The sequence below is a fragment of the Gorilla gorilla genome, chromosome 4, assembly GCF_029281585.2.
Source record: "Gorilla gorilla gorilla isolate KB3781 chromosome 4, NHGRI_mGorGor1-v2.1_pri, whole genome shotgun sequence".
In the NCBI taxonomy this organism is placed as follows: Eukaryota; Metazoa; Chordata; class Mammalia; order Primates; family Hominidae; genus Gorilla; species Gorilla gorilla.
In genome coordinates, this window is record NC_073228.2 from 139,932,328 (window position 1) to 139,954,722 (window position 22,395).

Genomic DNA, 22,395 nt, shown 5'->3' on the forward strand with positions numbered 1-22,395 from the left:
TGGGGAGGGGGTCAGCTCCTGGGGTGCAGAAACAAGTCTGATGGGCCATGGTGTTCTGGGAATCAGCACTGCCTCCCCTCACCCCTCCCTGCAGTGTTTTGTAGCCTCAAGATCAGTGAGGGAATCTTCGGGCCCCCAGCATGTAGGACCGAAGCCCCAGAGACAGCTGTCCCTCAGTCCCAAGGTCTCCATTTGGAAGCAGCCACAGGAGGCCTAAGGGACCTATACCCTTGGTTTGAGGAAGACTGTGGCGAGGGAGAGAGGGAGGGAGGGCTGGCAGTGAGGGCAAGGGCTGGGAAAACTGAGCACGGGCACAGTGCGAGAGCGGGTGGGTGCCCAGGGCAGCCGGGTGCGCGCGGGTTGGGAGGCGCCAGGCGGCCCGCCCTCCTTGCACGGGCCGGCCCAGCTTCCCCGCCCCTGGCGTCCGCTCCCTCCCGCTCGCAGCTTACTTAACCTGGCCCGGGCGGCGGAGGCGCTCTCACTTCCCTGGAGCCGCCCGCTTGCCCGTCGGTCGCTAGCTCACTCGGTGCGCGTCGTCCCGCTCCATGGCGCTCTTCGTGCGGCTGCTGGCCCTCGCCCTGGCTCTGGCCCTGGGCCCCGCCGCCACCCTGGCGGGTCCCGCCAAGTCGCCCTACCAGCTGGTGCTGCAGCACAGCAGGCTCCGGGGCCGCCAGCACGGGTAAGCCGAGCCGCCTGGCCAGGGGCCGCGGAGGGTCAGGTAGTCGGGGCTCGGAGCGCAAGCCGCTGGGGGCATTGAACTGGGCTGGGGGCGCAGGGGACAAAGCACGAACTAAAAACCTGCAGCGTGGAGCGCTCGGACACCAGCCCTGCACGCGGTGGAAGGAGAGAGGGAGGGAGGTGGAGGACCATGGAGGGAAAGCGGGAGGCCGCCGCTTTGTAGAAGGGAGTGGGGAAGCCGACCAGAGACCTTCGACTCAGGCCAAGAGCCTGAGACGGACAGCGCTTTCAGCTTCTCCTCCCAGCCACTGCAGAAAGGGGGAAATGGCAACTCTTTGGCCATAATCACAGTGGGAAGGTGCCAAGGGCAAAGCCTACCCAGCAGTACACCTATTCCAACCCAGCCAGGCCCCCGGCCAGCGACTCCAGACAAGAACCTGGGCCACACACGGTGGCAGCATCTAAGGTGCCCCAGGCTCCTGTGCTCCTGGCCAGGCCCTGCACTCAGACACTGCTAGCACCCGACACTGCTCTCTGGGTACAGCAAGGGCAATGTGGCACTTCTTGTCCTGCCCGATGAAGAGCAGGAGAATGCACTGGGCCCTCACACACACTGTTCAAATGGGGAAACTGAGTCCTGAGTGGTTCCACTTTCCCACAGTCCTGAAGAGTGCACTGGAGCCAGGATTGGAGTCCGTCTTAAAGTAATAGCTGGGTTTGTAAATGTAGGACACTATCATTTCAGGAATTCCTTTGAGACCCTGAAGATGTGTTGGCTTCAGGAGACAAACTCAAGCAGAAGGTCTGGTCTGATAGTGGCCCTAATACTGACCCAGGCAGAGGCAGGCAACATTTCTACCTCAAAAACCAGGCCATACCTGCGTCACAAATACCCAGGCTTTGCTGCAGCTTCCAGCCTACCTGGTTGCACCAACTTCTTTTTCATAACTAGGTAAAACTATATATGAGTAGAATCTTGTAGTGACTCCTCAGAGGAAGCCTAAATACCATCAGGGTCTAGCATTCACACCCACAAGCAATGCCCAAACCTCCAAGAGACTGGGCAGATCTGTGCTCAAATCAGAACTCATTGTTGGGGGTGATAGAGTTGACTTCACAGGCCCTGACAGTCTTGGCTCCTTGCACTAGGAGTGCTCTGGGTATGGGTGCAGGCTGCCCCTTGTAGGGCATAGTTGCTCTTGTTTCCTCTACTTGTGGCTTTATGATCTAGGCCTTTCAGGAGTTTGGGGCTCTGGTGGAGACGGCCTGCTGGGAGCACATCTGGCCACCCTGCAGAGTGAAATCAAACCAGGCCCGGCTGCAGCCTCAACACCCTCCTGGAAAGAGGAGAATACTGGGGATATCCTGGGGTCTTTCTGGAAGTGGGAGAATCATCTTTGACTTGGGCAGTGTGCAGAATAGAGTGAGGGGGGATGTCAGAAAGACGAGAGGGATATGAGGCCTCAACATCAAAATGCAAGCACCTGGCATTTTTATTATCTCTGCCCACCTCTCCGTTGGTCTCTCTGCCTTTCCTGCCAATGAATTGTGTTATGTTTGGGTGCCTCAATTTGCCTGGGAGGGTTCTATTTCTTCTGTATCTTTGCCACTAAGTCAGGAGAAGATCCTTATAGCATGCCCTGCAACAGTGTCACCTGTAAGGGCATCTCTCTGCACAGCCACAGTGAAGGATCCTCAAAGGTATTGAGGGCTTTCCATCAAGAGCCATCTTTATAGCAAACCTCTTTCCCTTCAGAGCCCAGAAGAGTGCTGACCAGCTGGAAAATAGGGTTTTTTTCTTAAATGCAGATGCTCTTGATTATGAGTTCCAGATATTAGATCAACTTCCCCACCATACCCCTGCAGGCAAAGCCTCCTAATTAGCTTCCTGCAGCACAGCTGGAAAGGCCTATTGTAATCTGTGATGGGCAGAGTAATCTAAGAAGTCACAGGAGCACCCCTGTCCCAGTAGAATCTGGATGCACAGGCACATGAACCATGGCAAAATGGTTGCAGGCACAGTTGTATTTACTCTGATCTAACTGTCCCTGTTAATTCCACAGGGCTGCCTGGCCTGGCACACAGGGCTGTGGCGCCTTGTGCAAATGGATAACATTGTTCTAGCTCCAGCCTTTCATTCAAAGTGAAAACTGTTAGAAAGGGAAGGAAAACTTTGCTATTTTAAGGAATTGTAGCGTGCTGCCTGATATGAAGGAAGAAATAACAGCTGTGCCTTGCTTGTGCGCAGCACTTGATTGCCGCTTTTGCTTTCGACCTCACCACAACACAGTGAGATCTACTGTTCATGTTCCCATTTTACAGGAGGTGAAACTGCAGCTTAGTGAGGTAGAGAGTGACTTAGTTCAGACACAGAATGCTGTTGGGAGAGTAATAACTGTGATGTGGTCTCTTGACTCCCAGCTATATCTGTGTTGCTATAGGGAAGGGGAAAAATAATACTGAAAGAGAAGTAAAAATACAATCACACTTCCAAACATCAACCACCAAAAACTGAACTGAATTTCCTGAAGCACTTGGTTTTCAAATCTAAGCTGAACATCAATGCTGTTATTCTTGAGGCCCAGAAGCAACTTGCTCATTTCAATTAAGCTTCAGCATGAATTTCCTATGTACACAGCCCACCCACACTCCCCGATGTGAGAAGGAGAGGGTCACAGCTGCCCCCAGCCTCTGCTGCTGCCACAAGGACAGCAGCAGTGGAAACATTCAGCAAAGGAATTTTGGAGCCACATCCACAAGAGACTCACTGAAGATTCGCCAGACGCCTACGGAAAGTGGCAGGGAATTCATTGACAGTAATTGTTTCCTGCTTGATCAGATTGAAGAGCTTCTGGGATTCTGTAACAATAAATAGGACCGGGGGCTGGAGTATGGCCAGCAAGGACTCTTCAGGGGTTATTCAGGGACTGTCTAACCTGTGAATCCTAGGCAGCAAACAGAAACCAGGTATTCAGAAATCTGGAGGATTTGGTCAGCCCCAGCTAGGACTAGGGAGGCATGGGCCTCTGCTGGCTGTGGTCCCTTCTCCAGCCTTCACTTCTCTTGCCCCTAGATCCTTACATGGATTCACTAATGCTCATTGTCCCTCCTGGGCCCACTCACTTTCACCTGTTGAACAAAAAACTGGCCAAGAGGTGACAGTCATATCACCGCAGAAGAGACAGGGCAGAGAAATGAAGGGGCAGAATGGACTCCCACCCGAAAGCCTGACTCTGAATATTTGAGAATTGTTCAAGTTCCTGCAGAGGAATCATAATGGGGACAGTAGGTGTAGTTTTTACTGCAATATTGGTGTCTTCTTAACAAATATGCTGCACATCAAGTGATGTCTGTGGATGGCATTCTTAAAGTAACAGGGAAATTGATGTTAAAGAAATACTTCATCCTTTGGGTGATACCTGAAGTTCTCTGAGCTTGGAGGTCTTGTGAAAGCCCTCAGTATTGTTCGTTTTATTTGCTTTCCTCTGACTTGTGATTCAGTCAGATGCATGCCTGCCTCTGGCTCAGGAAGATCAACCCTCTCCTGACTGACCATGTAGCACAGCAGCTTCCTTTACCTAGGGGCTCCTAATGAAGCTTTCACAATCACCTGGCCTGAGCGCAGTTTGGGTCAGGACTTGGTATACTTGAAAAAAACACGCAAAACCAAAATCCTGTGGTTCTGGAAAAGGCTTCTTAGCAGAACCCCCAGACATTTACACTCTGCTTTTTCACAGGGTCCCTGAGGATTCTTTGGATCTGGGTAGTTTGGGGAGCAGTATTTTCAACAAGTTCATTTCGTGCTCCTTCTACACCCTGCCTGGATGCTAGGCCCCATCTAGAATGTGAACAACAGAACAAGGCAGAACACTTGTCCTCAAGGTTCTGTTGAGTGTTAGATGCAGAGAAGAGACACCCCCCACCTCCCCGCATCACTTACAGGAATTCTGTTTGGAACCCAACATCAAATAAGGACCGTATCCACTGTCAGAGGATGGGAAGCAGCATGTCATCTGGGACATTGGAGAAAGGCTCCTGGGGGAAGTGGGACTTGAGCTGGAATCTAAGTAATGAACAACTGAGAGTTAAATGGGAGAGCATCCCCTATCAGGGTCCTGAGAGCAACCAGCCATGGTTTAAACCAGCTATAAAGCCTCTGGTTTATAGGATAGACAGTAACAATGGCTTGTCTTTGGGAGCCAAGCAGCTGGTCCAGGCATGCAGAGCATGTCTGTATGGAGAGCTGCCTGAGAGATGCTTTTGTTTACACTTATCAATTGCCCATGTCAAAGAAGTATACGTACATGAAGTTACATCAGTATGTAAGAGAGATTTTAACAATTTTTGCAGGGGAAGCTTTCATGGGAGCTGATGGGAATCTAGGTAAACAGAACCAAAGTCTAAACCCAAGATATCCCCAGTACCAAGACTGAAATGACTCTCTCCTCTATCTCTAGAAAGTTCCAGTGACCCAAGGAGGCAAACATGATAGGAGTCATTAAAGTGGGGTGGACGTGCTGATCATCTTCCTAATTCTGCTGCTTTTGTTTTCAGCCCCAACGTGTGTGCTGTGCAGAAGGTTATTGGCACTAATAGGAAGTACTTCACCAACTGCAAGCAGTGGTACCAAAGGAAAATCTGTGGCAAATCAACGTGAGTATCTGTAACCAGCCAGGAGACCAAGCTGTATGCACGCTGGCTGCGGTTCCCCAGGGCCTGGGCCAGCCTTCTAGAAGGTCAGGTTGCCTAAAAAGCCATGAAGATGCATGTGCGAACCTGTCTGGGACCTGCATGCTAGGGAGTGGCATTTTTAGGAAGCTGGCCAATTTTGTTTTGCATTTTTAAGGCTGCTGACAAGACTTGAAGACCTTTTTCAGGGCTGGTTTGGGTTTGCAAGAAACATGAAACACTGCGTGTGTGTGTGTGTGTGTGTGTGTGTTTCTCAATCCTCATAAAATAATACAGATATGCAGTGGAGAAGCCACCAGCATGTGACTCTGGAAAAGAAAGCCCATTGGTGAATCTGTACTAAAGAATGCCATCCCTATCTTACAGTCCTAAGGTAAACACCCCAAAAAGACTTAGAGCACTAAACATATGCAGATTATGAGACAGCATAGCATATAATATTTGTACAGACTTCCTCATTCAAACCCTAGCTCTACCTAGGCCAGTCGATTCATCTTTAGAACCCTCCATTGCTTTACCTGAAAAGTTCGTATAACAAAAGGACCCACCTTATGGGGTTGTTACAAGGATTGAATGAAATAATGTACATAAGAGACTGAATATGGTGCCTGGCACATATCAGTGCTCAATAAATGCTAGCTACTATTATTATTATCACCCTAGATTTGCAAATCTAGACCACACAAACAGAAGTAAGAGTGCCAACGGGGTGTGGACCAGTGTGGTTACAATAGGGCTTGTTGATGTCTGTTTCAGCAAGGAGGGAGGCGGCTTTTACCCCACTGCCCAGCTCCCTGGTGGAATTAGGTGCATGTTCTAACAATTCTGGGGAAACCTAATCTGTTTTGGCACTGTCAACAGATCTCAAAGCTGGCTGTCTCCTATAGCTAGGAAGATGTGTGTGACAAATCTCCTGAGCCACTTGTGAAGGCCTGACCTTCCTCCTGTCTCCATACATAATGGGATGATTAAGAAACTCTAAGCCACTCTCTTAAGCACTTTTCAATGTTAGGGATTTTTAAGTTTATTGTTGTGACATTGCTTTTGAGCAGACATCTCCTCCAATTTAATAGCCAACTGAAAGAAGAGAAAATGCTCTTTCCTTAAACTGTATGTGGAAATAAATATCCCAATGTGTGACCCTGATTATGTTAGGCAATTAGCAATCCTAATATGAATTGAGGGAAGTTGGGATTCATGGCACAGCGGGGGAGATACCAGCAGTCCCTGGGAGCCTGTCCAGGGCAGGTCCATGGCAGCTTTCTCCATGCCTGATTGACAGCCCAGCCTGCAAGCTAAAAGTTGAGTGAGCTAGGAGGACACACTGCCAAGATTCAGCTAACAGACACCCAGCGATATTCTTGCTGCTATGAGCAAAAGGAGACTATGCAAATCATACACCACCCATTCTTCCAGGATGCCTGACTTAAAAAATAAGAAAAAAGATGGGCCGGGCGCAGTGGCTCACGCCTGTAATCCCAACACTTTGGGAGGCCAAGGTGGGTGGATCACATGGTCAGGAGACAGAGACCATCCTGGCTAACATGGTGAAACCCTGTCTCTACTAAAAAAATACAAAAATATTAGCGGGCGTGGTGGCGGGCATCTGTAGTCCCAGCTACTCGGGAGGCTGAGGCAGGAGAATGGCGTGAACCTGGGAGGTGGAGCTTGCAGTGAGCCAAGATCGTGCCACTGCAGTCCAGCCTGGGTGACAGAGTGAGACACCGTCTCAAAAAAAAAAAAAAAAAAAGAAAAGAAAACCTTTAGTACTGATTGATTTTTTTCCCATGTGCGTATATTATCTACTCAAATTAATTACTTAATTAAACACAAAGCCAGGCCTCACCTAATTGCTTCTTGGAAGGTGACCAGAGTGCTAGTGCCAAGCAAACAACTCTTCTATATCTCAAGAGCCCTGGGCTTCAGAGGGCCATCTGTTTTGTTAGTTCAAGTTTCTCTGAAAATGGAGACCCATTTATGATGACAAGCTGGCTACAAGGTAGCATCTGCCACACTGTTTCGGGGGTGCCGCTGGACGGAAACATTTGCCCAGCTAGTTAACAATAGCTCGATAACATCCCCTATCAGTGTCCAGGCTGACAGTACTGTCAATGATGAGCCGCCTTGGCTCTTGTACCTGTATCTTTGTGTGCCAGGACAAGGCACAAGCAACAGAGCTGTGTGTTGCCAAAATGTTCCTGATGAGCAGGTCATCCCCTCGGGGGCAGGTTTGGATATGATAATGTTGCGATGTGGTGGCACAGCTCCCTTACCCAGTGAACACAAGGGGAGTCCTCTAGGAAAAGGAAGAAATGTCTGGATGAGGTGGGGAGATGGGGTTCAGAGTGGACTCAGGCAAAGCCCGATGCCCAGTCCCAGCTGTTGGCCTAGTCTCACAAAGCCAGAAGGATATGACATTTACATTCAACTCTTGAATTTGTGGCCACTGCTTTGGGCAACTTCAAAGAGAGAAAATGAAGATAGAAAAATATTATTTGATATAAAACTTCTAGGACAAGAGAGGCCCTTCCTGGAACATTACATGTAGTATTAGGAAGGTAGAGCTGCCCTGGAAAAGATCCAGAGAACTCAGAGAGAGGAAGAGGTGGAACCCATCTCTGTTCTTGTAGAGAGCTCAGTACGAGTGGCTTGGCAGGGCTCCTGTGTACCTGAGACCAAGAGCAGTGAGGAGGCTACTGTCTGACCACCATATGGTCAGAATTCAGTGCCATGGGTGGTCAGGTGGGAAGGGGAGAGGACTGTGCTGGCTGGAGTTGATGTTATCCTGGGGAAAGTAGGTCCCTAGATGCCTTTAGTTGAGTGAGGAGCAGACTGGGAAATGGGAGCACAGTAGTGGTTGGGGCAAAAAGGACTGTCTCTGCATGAGGTCCGTAGACAGTTGAAATTTTCTCAGCAAACTCCAGAGAAGGAGGCTGGAGCAGAGGTGTATGTTGGGATGAAAAGGAGTAAAGTATCATGGGGGAGGAGGCAGCTCAGGTTGTCAAGGGTCCCGAAACCAGAAGGAGAATTTCACCTTGGAAGCAGACAACGGGTACCAAGCATACAGGGGAAGACTTTATGGTGAGAGGTCACACAGAGATACAGGAGCCGACCTGGTGAGACAGGAGCCTGGAGCCACCTGCCTGCTTTTGTGAGGCCCCAGACTCCACTGCTATCATCAGGTGAAGCTCTGTTGCCTGCACACAAAAGCTTTTCTGCATTTACAAAGAGAGAAGGGCCTGAGTCTCTGGTGCAATGCGTCAAGCTGACATGTGGACTTTATTACAGGAAGTGGTTACCAGTGGGTCCCTATTTAGTGGCTGTTATTGTGAATTTTATTGTTCGGAAATTCACTTTAGCATTTATTTCAGATCCTAAATAGCACCGGAGTGATACAATGGCTAATCAAACAAAGAGGGCTGTGGGGAGCAGACAGTCAGCATCCCCGTCTGTGATTTCAGGCCCTGGTTTGATTAGTAGCCATAAAATTTTTTACGTGTGGCACTTTGAGCAAAGGTGCAGGAAATTGTGGTCAGGAAGCCTGGCTGCCTCTCGACAGGCTTCCTTTGTGCTAGCCCCAGGGAGAGGAGGCCTATTTAACAGCCAAGTCCAAGTTGACATCATGGGACTGGAATAGTCATAGCAGGAGCTCAGACATCATAAACGTGGCATAGGGAGGGCTGGTGGAGGAGCTAGCGGGTATGGGTGGCAGCTATTCATTCCAAAAGTCTTGAAATTGTTTCACGAGCAACACATTTCACAAGTGCGAAGCCCTTCTCTGGAGCCAAGATGAGCTGGCAGAGCACTCCTGTTTCTCTAGTAGCAAGTGTTCCTTTGCCCAGGGGCAAAAATATTAATACTCCTTCAGCACTGCATTAATGCTTAAAGATTTAACTTTTAAAGAGATCAGCTGGTGCATGGTCGAGCTTTTCCATCAGCTGGCAGGGCTTTTTCAGTAGGTGTCCTTCTGGGCAGGGCACCGGGGACAGCTGACGTGAAGGTGAAGAAGAGCTGTCCTTTTCCTCCCTTATATCCCACAACCTTGGTCCCAAGAGGAAAAAAAAGAAGATGGTGAGAAGTCATCCAAGCAGACCCCAGACCCATACTAGTGCCTCCTTTCCTGTTTCATATCCCTGTGCAGCCAGCTGGGATCTCTTGAATAATCTGCTCTGGGGGCACTGAGATTGGACATACACCAAACAGCAGAGATCGACCAAACGCCTCTGTTGGGCAGTGTTTCCTGAGGGTTCTGTCCCATTCTGTAAACTAGGAGGCTGACTAGCTGACAAGGAATTTTATTCTGTTGGGTATTTACATGAACCTATGTGCCACCTGGGGTAAGACCCTGTGGTAGGTAGAAACATGACCTCCCAAAAATGTCCACATCCTAATCTCTAATCCTGTAAATATATTCCCTTACTGGAAAAAGAGACTTTGCAGGTGTGATTAAATTAAGGATCATAAGAGGGAGAGATTATCCAGGATTATTTGATGAGTCTAATATAATCATCAGAGTACTTAAAAGAGGGAGGCAGGCTGTGCATGGTGGCTCACGCCTGTAATCCCAGCACTTTGGGAAACTGAGGTGAGCGGGTCACGAGGACAGGAGTTCGAGACCAGCCTGACCAACATGGTGAAACTCCCCCTCTAGTAAAAAGAAAATACAAAAATTAGCCAGGCATGGTGGTACACACCTGTAATCCCAGCTACTCAGGAGGCTGAGGCGGGAGAATTGCTTGAACCCAGGAGGCGGAGGTTGCAGTGAGTTGAGATTGCACCACTGCCCTCCAGCCTGGGCAGCAGAGCAAGACTCCATCTCAAAAAAAAAAAAAAAAAAAGAGGGAGGCAGTGGAATCAGAGTCAGAGAAGGCAACGTGATGATGAAAGCTGACATTTGAGTGATGCAACCACAAGCCAAGGAATGCAGGCAGCTTCTCAAAGCTGGAAAGGACAAGCAATGGATTCTTCCCTACAGCCTCTGTGAGGAATGCAGCCTTTGATTTTAACCCCATAAGGCTGATTTCTGACTCTAGCCTCTGGAATTGTAAGATAATTTGCATATGATCTCAAGCCACTAAATTTGTGGTAATTTGTCACAGAAAGCAATGGGAAGCCAACACGGGCCTTATTTGTTGAGTTATAGATGCATTTTTCTTTATTTCAATGTACTTTTATCAATGGTCTCATGTAGGGCATTGCTTTCAATGAAGATATTAACATAGCTTCAACTTTAAGGTTTATACCTGGAGTTTCTTTAGAAGCTTCACAACTGACCACTTAGTAAACAGTAAGCATCTGTTAAGTGCTTCTCATATGTAAGTTCATTCAATTCTCACAATCACACTATGAGATAAATATGATTATTAGCCCATTTACAGATGAGGAGACAGGCTCAAAAGACTTTTATGCAACCTGGTCAAAGTCATTCACTGGTAAGCTGAGGAGGTCTGTCCACTTCCCTTTGCTGCCCCCAGGGGGTATCAAGCCTGGCAGTTAGTGTCAGCGACTTGGGAGGTGAACAAGTGAGCAGGCCTGTAGGATCTGGCTAAACTGCCCCAGGTCTCTGTCTACAGCCTCAAACCTGTGGCTGTGTGTCCCAGAGACAAGGCCTCCTCAGCATCAGAGAAGGATGCCTTTGTCTCAGGGTCATCAACCTTCTCCAGGTTGCTCACCCCCTGCTGTAAAGGGGATCCCCAAGACTGCTCATCAGACAAGGAGCTTGGGAACTGAGGAGACACAGTCAGCCTCCAGGATTGCCCAAAATGCCCTCACATGCTGCATACAGATTGCCACAAATAAAGTACATCCACATTCTGAAGACTCTGTCCTCGTCACCAACCAGGCTGGCCCCTGGTGAGGGCTGTAGTGGTTGAGGCCTTTGTTGATAGACAGTAGGTTAAAGCAAGCCATGATTTTCTATTGGGAGGCTTTAGAATCAGCTCAGCTGTGTTTCCAAGACCAGGAGGGCGGAAAGCAAACCATCCCAGGCAAGCAGTCCATGGGCCATGTCAGATGTCTAGACGTTATGGGTCTGTGTTTGCTCTGCCATTCCTCTCGGAAACTATGATGCCCTGTATGGTTTACCTTCAGTCACAGGTGACTGGCCTACAGGGCCATTCCTTGCTCCAATGACTTCTCGAGTATAATTAATCCCCAGGCATTTACGGCCAGAGCAGCCGGCCAAATCCGTGAAGTGCAGTGGTTGTTTTAAATTATATTAACTTCTTGGAAACTTATTTTAGGGAGAGAAATCTCAGTACTTCTCTCTATCCAATCTTGAGTAAAAATGTTAGAAGGGACTGGTGGAGAGCCTCCCAGACATCCCTACACATAGACTTTGGGTTGACATTATCTCTTTGCACCCTCCTTGAAATTTTCTTCTAAATTAGGTGCCTTCCCTAATTTAGGCACCTTCCCAGTACTAGTCTGTGACCTGTTAGGAACCAGGCCACACAGCAGGAGTTGAGTGGCAGGGAGCGAGCATTACTGCCTGAGCTCCGCCTCCTGTCAGATCAGCAGTGGCATTAGATTCTCATAGCAGTCCGAATACTATTGTGAACTGTGCATGTAAGGGATCTAGCTTGTGCGTTCCTTATGAGAATCTAATGCCTGATGGTCTGAGATGGAAGAGTTTCATACCAAAACCACCCCTTCCCCCTGCCACCATCTGGGGAAATATTGTCTACCACGAAACTGATCCCTGGTGCCAAAAAGGTTGGGGACCGCGTCCTAAGGGATCTGCTTTTTCTGACCTGAGGTTTTTCTTTATTAGACTGTGTCTGGCTGAGGAGAAGCCTGAAGCCTTTAATCAGAACAGCTTTGGCTGATGAGATTAGATTCAGAAACCCACAGATTGGTCTTTTCTATGCAGGGAAGCCTAGGAACTGGGGGGCTACGGCTGGGAAGCCCCCTATTGTTTCCATCCTTTCCTATGTTCATCCTGGAGGAATGGCATCAGACCCATGCCTCTGTGATTGCTCCCAGCCCATCCAACCACAGCATCTGTGTTCTGCCTGGGACCAGGGCCAGGGAGCGTGGCACACTGAGCTGAGTATAAGGAGAGTGGAGCAGGCCACTGCCAGCCCAGAAAATTTTGGTCAAAGTTGCCTGAAATCTTCTCAGCCTTCGATTCACAGCTGCTCTCTGCTGCTCTGGGGCCATGCAGACCAGTTCAGAAAAGAGTTAATTTGTTGGGGCAGTTGGAGGCAGGTGGACTGCCAGCTTTGACACCTTCCCAGCCCACAGGCTGCTGCACTGGGGCTGAAGGCGTGGCTAACCCCTGCACACCTAGAGAGTGACAGAGATGCCAGACTGGGCAGCAGGAAGGCAAGAGGATTAAGAGAGAGCTTCCTGGCTGAAAGCCACACTCGGTTAACCAGGAAAAAGCCCTTGGCACGAGAAGACTCAGTGGCCTGAGGGACTGAGCCTTGGTTGTGGGGCATGTGCTGCATAAGCCATCCATGTGTGACAGTAGAGTGTAGTCCAGCCACTGTGGGACATGGGTGCTGAAAGACCACATGGAGAGGAACAGTGAGTGCTGACAAGGGCTAGCCTTGATCACTTTGGAGACACCCCCTGTGTCTTCTAGATGTCAGACTTTCCAAATCTGTCTGCTATCCTCCAAACATGTGCATTTTCAAGAGCAGTGGAAAAAGGATTGGACTTGATGGAATGCAGCAAGAGTCCTAGGTCTGTTACTACCTATCTATGACCTTAAGAAACTCCTTCACCCCTCAGAACACTTACAGCTTTCTTTCTGATTCTATCCTGAGTTACTCTACTCCAAGCTGAGACTTTTCTGCTTAGATCTATCCCTTCCTCCTAAACCCCCAACCTCCATTTCTCCTGGTGTCTTTCTTTACACACCCCTCAGCATACACACACACCTAGCCACAGGAACCAATGAGTTAATATTTGAGGAGTTGGTTTTCTTTTGTCCTCAATGAAATCCTGGTGAGGCCACTTGAGCTGTTCAGCTCCCTTGCGGTATTTTGGGGATGGAACTCAGAAGCCAACAATATAGAAAAAGAGTCTTTGGCCAGCTTGCCCAGGGGCTCCATGCCATAGAGAGTACTGCACCCGTGTGCACAGGGGGCCCTGACATGAGGACTTTGAGGATAACACTGTTCCTCCAACTCTGCTTCAGCAACTCCATGGATTTTCACACAGATGCTTTAGGAAAGAAACTAAGTTTGGGGGGACTTGACCTAATCCCACATCCCAGCCCCAGTAATACAGCCCTGGAATTTATCACAGAAAGCCTAGAATCCCATGCATATCCCATGCATATGCATCCCTAGTCCTATGGGTTCAAGGCTTGGAGCTCTCCCTGGATTTAGCTGGGAAAAGTTGGCAGACAGTTCTTCTCTGTCTTCTAGAAATATGGACTAGAATCGTGAGTGTGAGATTGCAAGTAACTTTTAAAATCATCTAGTTTAACTTCACCCCATTTCATAGACCAAGAAACTGAGACCAGAGAGAGAAATGGACTTTCAAGTTCACCCTGCTAGTTACTGATGGATCACAAGCCAAATCTCCTGATTCTAGCACTGTTTCTCTTACACCACACCACCTTTGAAAGTGTGTCAATCAAATCTTACTTTAGTTGCAGAGGATGACTTTAGTTTCTGAAGATAAAATTGTGAGTCAATCAAGATCAGTCCCAAGACAATAGCCTGTTTAGCCCTTATAAGTTCAGGGATGAAAGGTTAGAAAGAAACAGGATGGAAGGAGGACTGGAGAAAAAAACAAAAGAGGAAGGAAGGAGGAGGAAGCGAACAGGAAAAAAAAAGAATGTGCATAGCTTGTCACTCCTCAGTCATTTCCTGGGAGCCCATTTCTAGCAAAGTGACAGCTGCAACTCCCTGGCCACCTGAGCATCTTAGCTGATCTGTCTCTGAAACACCCCCTGGAGAGCAGATGAATCAGGCTTCATCTTCGCTTAACTAAGTCTTCCCTGAGACGACTCCATTTAAATGAACAAGAGCAGGATTTCCTGGGCACACTGAGAACACCTTCCAGAGGCCCCTCCAGAGCCCTAAAGCCTGTATTTCTTCCAGTCGGCCTGTTTCTTTCCTGGTGATGTCGTTAAACGTCCTTTGAGAGTCCCACAGTGAGCAGTTCTGCGGTAAAACCCGCTGCAATTAAAGTCTGAGTCCTTTCCTGTCTCAAAGGGCATATTCATATAGAAGAAAGGAAAGGGAAGGACTGGCTGTTTGCATTTGGTTCCAGGCCTGTTGAGTAGAGGTCGTGCTCACTCCACCGAAGGTACAGGGTAGCCTTCAGCAGAACCTGGGGATTTGGTTTTAAGCAAGTCTTTCTTAGGTGTGGGCTTTCAGAACACTTCCTTCCTTGCAATATTATTTGAAATTCTCAGTGTTTTAGGCGTCCCCAGAATATTGGTTCATTAAAGCTGTGTATTTCAGATCTCCAGACAGTGGTCAATGTTTGTATATTTTCAATTTCAAACCAGAAAACAAAAGTTCTTATTGATTACTTTTTTTATTTAAAAAATAAAAAGTAAGTATCTTTGTAAGAGGAGCTTTGTTTTAATTTTAAAGTTGAAAATTTGATTGTGAAGACAGAGAAAAACTTGATGATTGTATATATATTCCCCTCTTTGGCTATTCAATCAGAGAACTAGAAAATCATGAGAGATTTAATGACCACTGCCTGATACACATATGTGTTTTACAGATGAGGAAACTGAGACCCAGAGAGATGATGAAATTGGCTGAGGATGGCCCAGCTGGTCAGTGACAGACTCAGAGCCAGAGCTGGTGCAGGGCTCTTTCTATTCCTTCCTGTTCCCTTTCAGGAACACTCACCATCGGCTTTCCTGTGAATAATGTTGAGATAAAATCCTTGGTGCATTACGTTTTCTAGTCACAACATTGACTAGGCTGCCAGAGTCCTCTGTTCTCCCAGTTGGTTGGCTGTAGGTGTTGGCAGCCGCCAGGAGCATTCTACAGAGCAGAGGAGGAGTGAGACTCTCCTTGCTCAGGAAAGGCAGACCTATGACTTAGCAAATGACTCCTAAGAGGAGAATGTTTCACCCACCATTCCTTTTCCTTGGCTGTGGAGGCAACTTAGTGGAGAAGGGCCAGATGACCTGTGAGGAACAGTGAAGCCCTGCCTAACACAATGTATGGTTGTCTTGTTACAGAGTCATCAGCTACGAGTGCTGTCCTGGATATGAAAAGGTCCCTGGGGAGAAGGGCTGTCCAGCAGGTGAATGAATCCTCCAGGCCTTGCCTGTTGGTGTGGGTGGAAGGGAATGGTGGGAGAGAGGAGTACCCACATAAAAGGCAGCAGAGTGTGAATGGGGGCAGTGGCACAAGGACATGGCATTCTCCCCACGTGCCCACTGGCCCCAGGCTCTATGCAAGGGGCTGAGGAATGGAAGCTGGAAACAGTGCATTTTCTGAGCTGCTCCTTCTGGCCTCCTTACCACACTGGTGGAGTAGACTCCAACTGTGGCCTGTCCATGCCCTTCCCAGCAGGCACAGGCTCAGACTCAGGCTCTTGGCCTCTGCCTCTGGCTGGGAGTGATTCTAAACACATCCAGCAGGGTCAGCCTGATAGCCCATCAGTTTCCGATCAGCTCTGCTAGAGAGCCGATGGGATGTGGGAGGAGGGGGTCACTGGTGGGCTGGCAACCCCAAGCTGTCCCCATCTCCCTCTGTGTCTAAACTTGGCCTTTTGGAGTTCGGTAGGGAGAAGAGCCATAGGCCAGGTGGGCTCACCCAGAGTCAGCAAAGAGTCCCACAAATGGTTGCACTGGGCGAAACACAGCATGGCACCTGTGAATTTTATTAGAGCCTTTCTTTTAGTGCTACACACAAGTGACTGTACAGGGGAGTTAGTATTTTGTTTTAATTTTGAAATAGAGTCATCTTTTGGTATCTGCGGGGGATTGATTCTAGGACCCATTCTAGGATGCCATATCCTCAGATGTTCAAGTCCCTGATATAAAGTGGTATAGTATTTGCATGTAATCTATGCATATTCTTCCATATACTTTAAATCATCTCAAGATTACTTATAATACCAAATATAATGTAAATCCTATGTAAGTAGTTACACCCTCTTTTAAATTTTTGTATTATCTTTTATTGTATTTCAAAAATATTTTTGGTCCATGTTTAGTTGAATCTGTGGGTGAAGAACCCACAGATATGAAGGGCCAACTGTATTGGCTATTTTTTTAGTTAAGAATGTGAGACTGAGGCCAGGCTCAGTGGCTCATGCCTTTGATTCCAGCACTTTGGGAGGCCAAGGTGGGAGGATCACCTGAGCCGAGAATTCGAGACCAGCAGCCCGTGCAACATAGTGAGACCTTGTCTCTTAAAGATTGTGAGACTGGGCTGGGCGCGGTGGCTCACGCCTGTAATCCTAGCACTTTGGGAGGCCAAGGCAGGTGGATCAACTGAGGTCAGGAGTTTGAGATCAGCCTGGCTAACATAGTGAAACTCTGTCTCTACTAAAAATACAAAAAAATTAGCTGGGTGTGGTGGTGGGCGCCTATAATCCCAGCTACTCAGGAGGCTGAGGCAGGAGAATCGCTTGTATCCAGGAGGTGGAGGTTGCAGTGAGCCGAGATAGGGCCGTTGCACTCCAGCCTGGGCAAGAAGAGCAAAACTCCATCTCAAAAATAAATAAATAAATAAATAAATCGTGAGACTGAGACATAACAGGAAGGAGGGCAATTTGGTTGGTTCCAAGGTTCCTAGAGTATGTGATGGGAGAGGTTGGTGCGGGTGGGGCCATGGAGGTACTGACTCAAGTGGAGGTACAGGTGGGGAAATGGGATGGGAAAAGAAGATTGACCTTAGAAGGGGAGCTCAACCTCTGAACCCTAATTTCAGACCCTTCAAAATGAATATTAAGCTCATTTTGGTCTAAGAAACAAAAACAAATGAACATGAAACTCATTTTGGTCTTATAAGGTCTGAGAAACCCCTTCTAAACTTCAAGCTGCTTTAAGAAATAACATTTTATTACCTGCAAATACACACAGTACTTTGGAGATTTATAATAGTCTCTTATTCTAATAGAAGCCATTAGGGAACCAGTTTCAATAAACAGGTAAATCTGTAAAACTAGTTTGTAATTAGGATATCTGTTTTCAGTGTCCATTCCTGCCTCTGTTATCTAAATGTCTGGGAACAAGAGCTGTGCTCTGCTGTGTTTAAAATGATTAAAAATCACCAATTAGTTGAGTTCACGTAGACAGGCATTTGACTTATTGAGTTGTTTTAAGAAGACTATAACAAGCCTTAAGCCCCCCAGAAACAGCCTGTCTTTGGGCTTTCCCACATGCCTCCTCGTCCTCTCCACCTGTAGATGTACCGTGCTCTCTGGCAGAGAAGGGAGGGTGTGGTTGGGCTGGACCCCCAGAGGCCATCCCTCCTTCTGTCTTCTGCTCCTGCAGCCCTACCACTCTCAAACCTTTACGAGACCCTGGGAGTCGTTGGATCCACCACCACTCAGCTGTACACGGACCGCACGGAGAAGCTGAGGCCTGAGATGGAGGGGCCCGGCAGCTTCACCATCTTCGCCCCTAGCAACGAGGCCTGGGCCTCCTTGCCAGCTGTGAGATGACCTCTGTCTGCCCGGGGGACTCTTACGGGGAACTGCCTTACTTCCCTGAGGGGTGGGCATGATGAATGGGAGTCTGCAGTCATTTCCTACTGTTTCAGGAAGCTTTTTCCTTAACCCCTTAGAAAAGGCTGTGGAACTTGAGCTAAAATATGTCTTACCAGGTTGCGTCTAATGCCCCCTGTGCCCTACTGGGCAGAAAGACTTGGGTGCTTCCTGAGGAGGGATCCTTGGCAGAAGAGAGGCCGGGGCTCACGAGAGCTGAGAACATGTTTCCCAGAGTTGCAAGGACCCATCTCTTAAACACAGAGTCTGCAGCCCCTAACTGACACCCTGTCCTTCCTCCTAGGAAGTGCTGGACTCCCTGGTCAGCAATGTCAACATTGAGCTGCTCAATGCCCTCCGCTACCATATGGTGGGCAGGCGAGTCCTGACTGATGAGCTGAAACACGGCATGACCCTCACCTCTATGTACCAGAATTCCAACATCCAGATCCACCACTATCCTAATGGGGTAGGGGATCCCCAGCCATACTGCATGGCCCTTGGTGCATAAGGAACCCACTTCTGTTCCATGTGTGGGCTGGTTTCTGGGGTTTAAACTGTAGACAACCCACCCTCTTTGTGCCTGCTTCTCCTTGGGCCCTCTGTTCCACAGCTTGTGGAACCCACATTCTGCTACTGTGTTTGAAAACACTGTTTTCTCCTCCCGGGGCTTTGGGACTATGCCTCTGTTGTGTTGACTGCTCATCCTTGCTGCTTCTCTGGGCAGATTGTAACTGTGAACTGTGCCCGGCTGCTGAAAGCCGACCACCATGCAACCAACGGGGTGGTGCACCTCATCGATAAGGTCATCTCCACCATCACCAACAACATCCAGCAGATCATTGAGATCGAGGACACCTTTGAGACCCTTCGGGTAAGGGACTGCCCTGGGTGGAGGCCCACGCTTGGGACACATTGCCTCCCAAGAGGGGCCTAGCAGCAACTCTTCTGCAGGAGAGGTAGAGGATGGCTCCTGTAGGGGAACATAGAGCAGGTTCCCCTGAATGCCCTTGAACATGGAGAATCCATTGACCAGACATTCAGCTTGACCTAACCTGTGAAATTCTCCATCTTCTTTCTAAAGTGTTCCCTTCCTTGCCTCCCCTGGAAAGGTCAGTGGTGTCTGGCCGCAGCAGCACAGGGTCCTCTGAGCCCTGGACCTGCACTGTGGCTTCCAGAGGTGGCAGTTCCCACATGGGGTACTAGAATAAATGGCCTATCAGGCTGTGTGTGCTTTGGGATCACATGTCCCCACCCTAGGACCCTGGTTCCAACCATACCCATGTTCTCTTGGAGCCCAGAACAGCAGAGAAGCCACCAGTGTGGACACAGAAGTCAAGGGTCTGATTTCCAGCCTGGCTTCTGACTGCTCTGGGGCCGCAGGAATACGGTTCCTTCCCCCATGCCCAGCAGGCATTTTTCTTACAACTGGAGGGGAAGGCATGTTCCTCTTGGCAAGGGCTGCTCAGGAGGAAGTGGAGGCAGGCTGCCCTGTCAGGGTTTTTGCCTTGATTCAAGGAGAACTTCCTAACCACAAAGGATACAAGTGGGAGTGAGGCGGACCCTCCCTAGAGATCTCCAACACAGAGAGACAAACACGCTGGGGCCGGCTGGCACTGACAGGCCTCGCAAGTGCGGATGGCTGTTAGCTGGGAGCCTCGCTGTCTAAGCTCCTCTCCCATGCTTTTCTTCTGGGTTGCTCGAAGGACAGGGGTCTGCAAGAAAATGATGTTCCCACATAGTTGGCAGCACATGAACAGCAATTGATCCCTTTGCATCACCTCCTCTTACTATTTAGATTTGGTAAATATTTCTTCCTTCCCTCTTCTGACCCTCCATTTTGCCGATCTTTCCTTCTTATAACACATACTTACTAGGTACCTGCTACTTCCCGGGTGGGCCTATGTGCCAGGAGTATAGAGGTGAACAAGGAAGGCAAAGTTCTATTCTCAGTAGAGCTAATATTCTATCTGGAGAGAGACAACAAACAAATCAACAAGGTAGCCAGGGGCTGTGATAATTTATGTCAAGTGGGCAGGTAAATAGGGAGTGACAGTAGTGCAGGGAGGTTTGGAAAGTCAGGGAGTTCTCTCTGGAGGAGGTGGCTTTTGATCTGCAGCCTAAAGGATGAGAATGGGTCCATTATACAAAATGCTGGGGCAAGAGCACACCCAGTAGAGGGGAGAGCAATAGCAAAGGGGAGAGCAATAGCAAAGGCTCAGGGCAGGAAGGGCAAGGGAGAGGCCAGTGGGTGAGGTCACATGTGAAGGGCATACAATGGGCAAAGACAAGGCCAGGGTGGCCAGGCCCAATCCTCCAGGACTTGCAGACCTGGGAAAGAGTCCATCTCCATCTTGGGAGCAGCAGGAAACCACTCAGGCCTTTAGAAGATCCTTCTGGCACCTGTGTAGAGAATGGGTGGTGTGATCCTTCCATGCATGGGCTCATGTACATGATTACCAATAACTGTCGAGTGACAGTGTGAGGAGGGCTGCAAGCCATGAGTGTAGGCACAGCAGACAGACTCACCTTTGTCTGGCGGTGAGATGGGGTGGGAAGTGTGCCAAGTTGACCTCCCAAAGAAATGATATTTTAGTGGAAGAATGAATAGAATCAGAGAAGCAAAGAAAGAGGGAAGAGCAGAGAGGACAGCAGGGACAAGGACTTGGGGGCAGGAAGAGGAAAGGCAGGTTAAGGACATGAAAGATGGCCAGGCTGGCTGGAGCTCAGGCCCAGCAAGGCCCCCTAGGGGCCATGGTCATGGGTGAGCTTGGGTTTGGCTTCTGTTTTCGTCTTGGGCTTCTGTAAAAGCCTCAAGCCCTTGCGGGGAACCAGTGAAGCTGTGTGTGCATCTTCTGTGGGGAATGCCAGAGTCTTCAGGGAGCACTCCATCTTCTCTCCTCCCCACAGGCTGCTGTGGCTGCATCAGGGCTCAACACGATGCTTGAAGGTAACGGCCAGTACACACTTTTGGCCCCGACCAATGAGGCCTTCGAGAAGATCCCTAGTGAGACTTTGAACCGTATCCTGGGCGACCCGGAAGCCCTGAGAGGTGAGCATCCTTTGGCTCCTGCTGCTGCCTCATTTGTGCAGCTAGACTGAGCCCAAGACCTGCTCTAGTCCAAGATGAACATACCACCTGCCATGAGGTGACCCTCAGGATATCCACTGCAGCCATGGGCTGGGGTCATCCTGTCCTGTTGCTTCAGCTAACCGTGTCTCTAGCAGCCACACTACTCTGAGGGCTGACTGCAGAATCCAGCAGCTTTTGTCTGGGAGAGCTGGACTGAAGAGAGGCATAGCTGGAGACCCATAGCTGGCCCTGGCCAGAAACAGGGAGAGTGAAAGGCTGGAATGGCCAAGGCCAGAGCAAGACTAATAGGTAGAACGACAGCTTACAGGTGTGGGGGTGGCAGATACTGGCACCCTTGAAATGGATTCCTCATGCCCACTCTTCACTATTCTTCTCTGTGGCTAGGGGACTTATGGATAAACCAAAATTACAGTTAAAAACCAGCCATAGGCCAGGCACAGTGACTCACGCCTTTAATATCAGCACTTTGGGAGGACAAGGTGGGTGGATCACCTGAGATCTGGAATTTGAGACCAGCCTGGCCAACATGGCGAAACCCCATCTCTACTAAAAATACAAAAATTAGCTGGGCATGGTGGTGGGCACCTGTAATTCCAGTTACTCAGGGGCTGAGGCAGGAGAACCACTTGAACCCAGGAGGTGGAGGTTACAGTGAGCCAAGCTTGCACCACTGCACTCCAGCCTGGGTGACACAGCGACACTCCGTCTCAAGAAAAAAAAAAAAAACAGTTATCGTAGTCAACTTTTGACTCTCCATTTCAGATTTCATCATGCCCTCCTCAATGAGCTGCTAAGTTAGGCAGTGCATTGATTATTGCTGCAGGAGAGGGAAGGAAGGAGCTAACATGTTTTCACGTGTTTTCCTTTTGGAGATGAGAAAGGAGGACTCTGCCTTCCGCCTACCCTGCCCCTTTCTACTCCAGGACCTCTGAAAGGCCATGAGCACAAAGCTGCTGCCTGAGTCCCCTGAAATGCAGGGTACGCCCCAGGTCTCTGATGCACCCCACCACACTTTTCCTCTCAAACATATTCCAGGATCACTTGATTTCTTTTGAATCTATTTAAACCCACCGTGTCAATGTGCTATATAAAATGTCTAATGCATTTCAGACACCCTATACATTAAAAGTGTTCTCCTTCTATCTGTGCAGGGATGGGAAAGGGCATATTTCTGAAAGCACAGATGGGAAGACGGGATTTGTTCCGTGTCCAGGTGATTGTGGTACCTCTATGCGCCTGGCCGGCACTGGGGACAGAGGCCATGAAAATGAATACAGCACAGCCTTTGC

At 49.0% G+C, this 22,395-nt stretch overlaps 1 protein-coding gene across 1 annotated transcript in view; it reads left to right on the top strand.

The window, feature by feature from the left end:
• Positions 1–309: 309 nt before the first annotated feature.
• The window catches only part of TGFBI (transforming growth factor beta induced), a 35,008-nt gene continuing 12,922 nt past the window's right edge, over positions 310–22,395 (top strand). Inside the window, exons 1-7 of the mRNA XM_004042547.4 lie at positions 310–679; positions 5,233–5,331; positions 15,533–15,597; positions 17,801–17,961; positions 18,317–18,481; positions 18,740–18,886; positions 20,923–21,064. Coding sequence (XP_004042595.1) covers positions 546–679; positions 5,233–5,331; positions 15,533–15,597; positions 17,801–17,961; positions 18,317–18,481; positions 18,740–18,886; positions 20,923–21,064 — 913 coding nt within the window. The 5' untranslated portion in view covers positions 310–545. The remainder of the gene's footprint in view (positions 680–5,232; positions 5,332–15,532; positions 15,598–17,800; positions 17,962–18,316; positions 18,482–18,739; positions 18,887–20,922; positions 21,065–22,395) is intronic.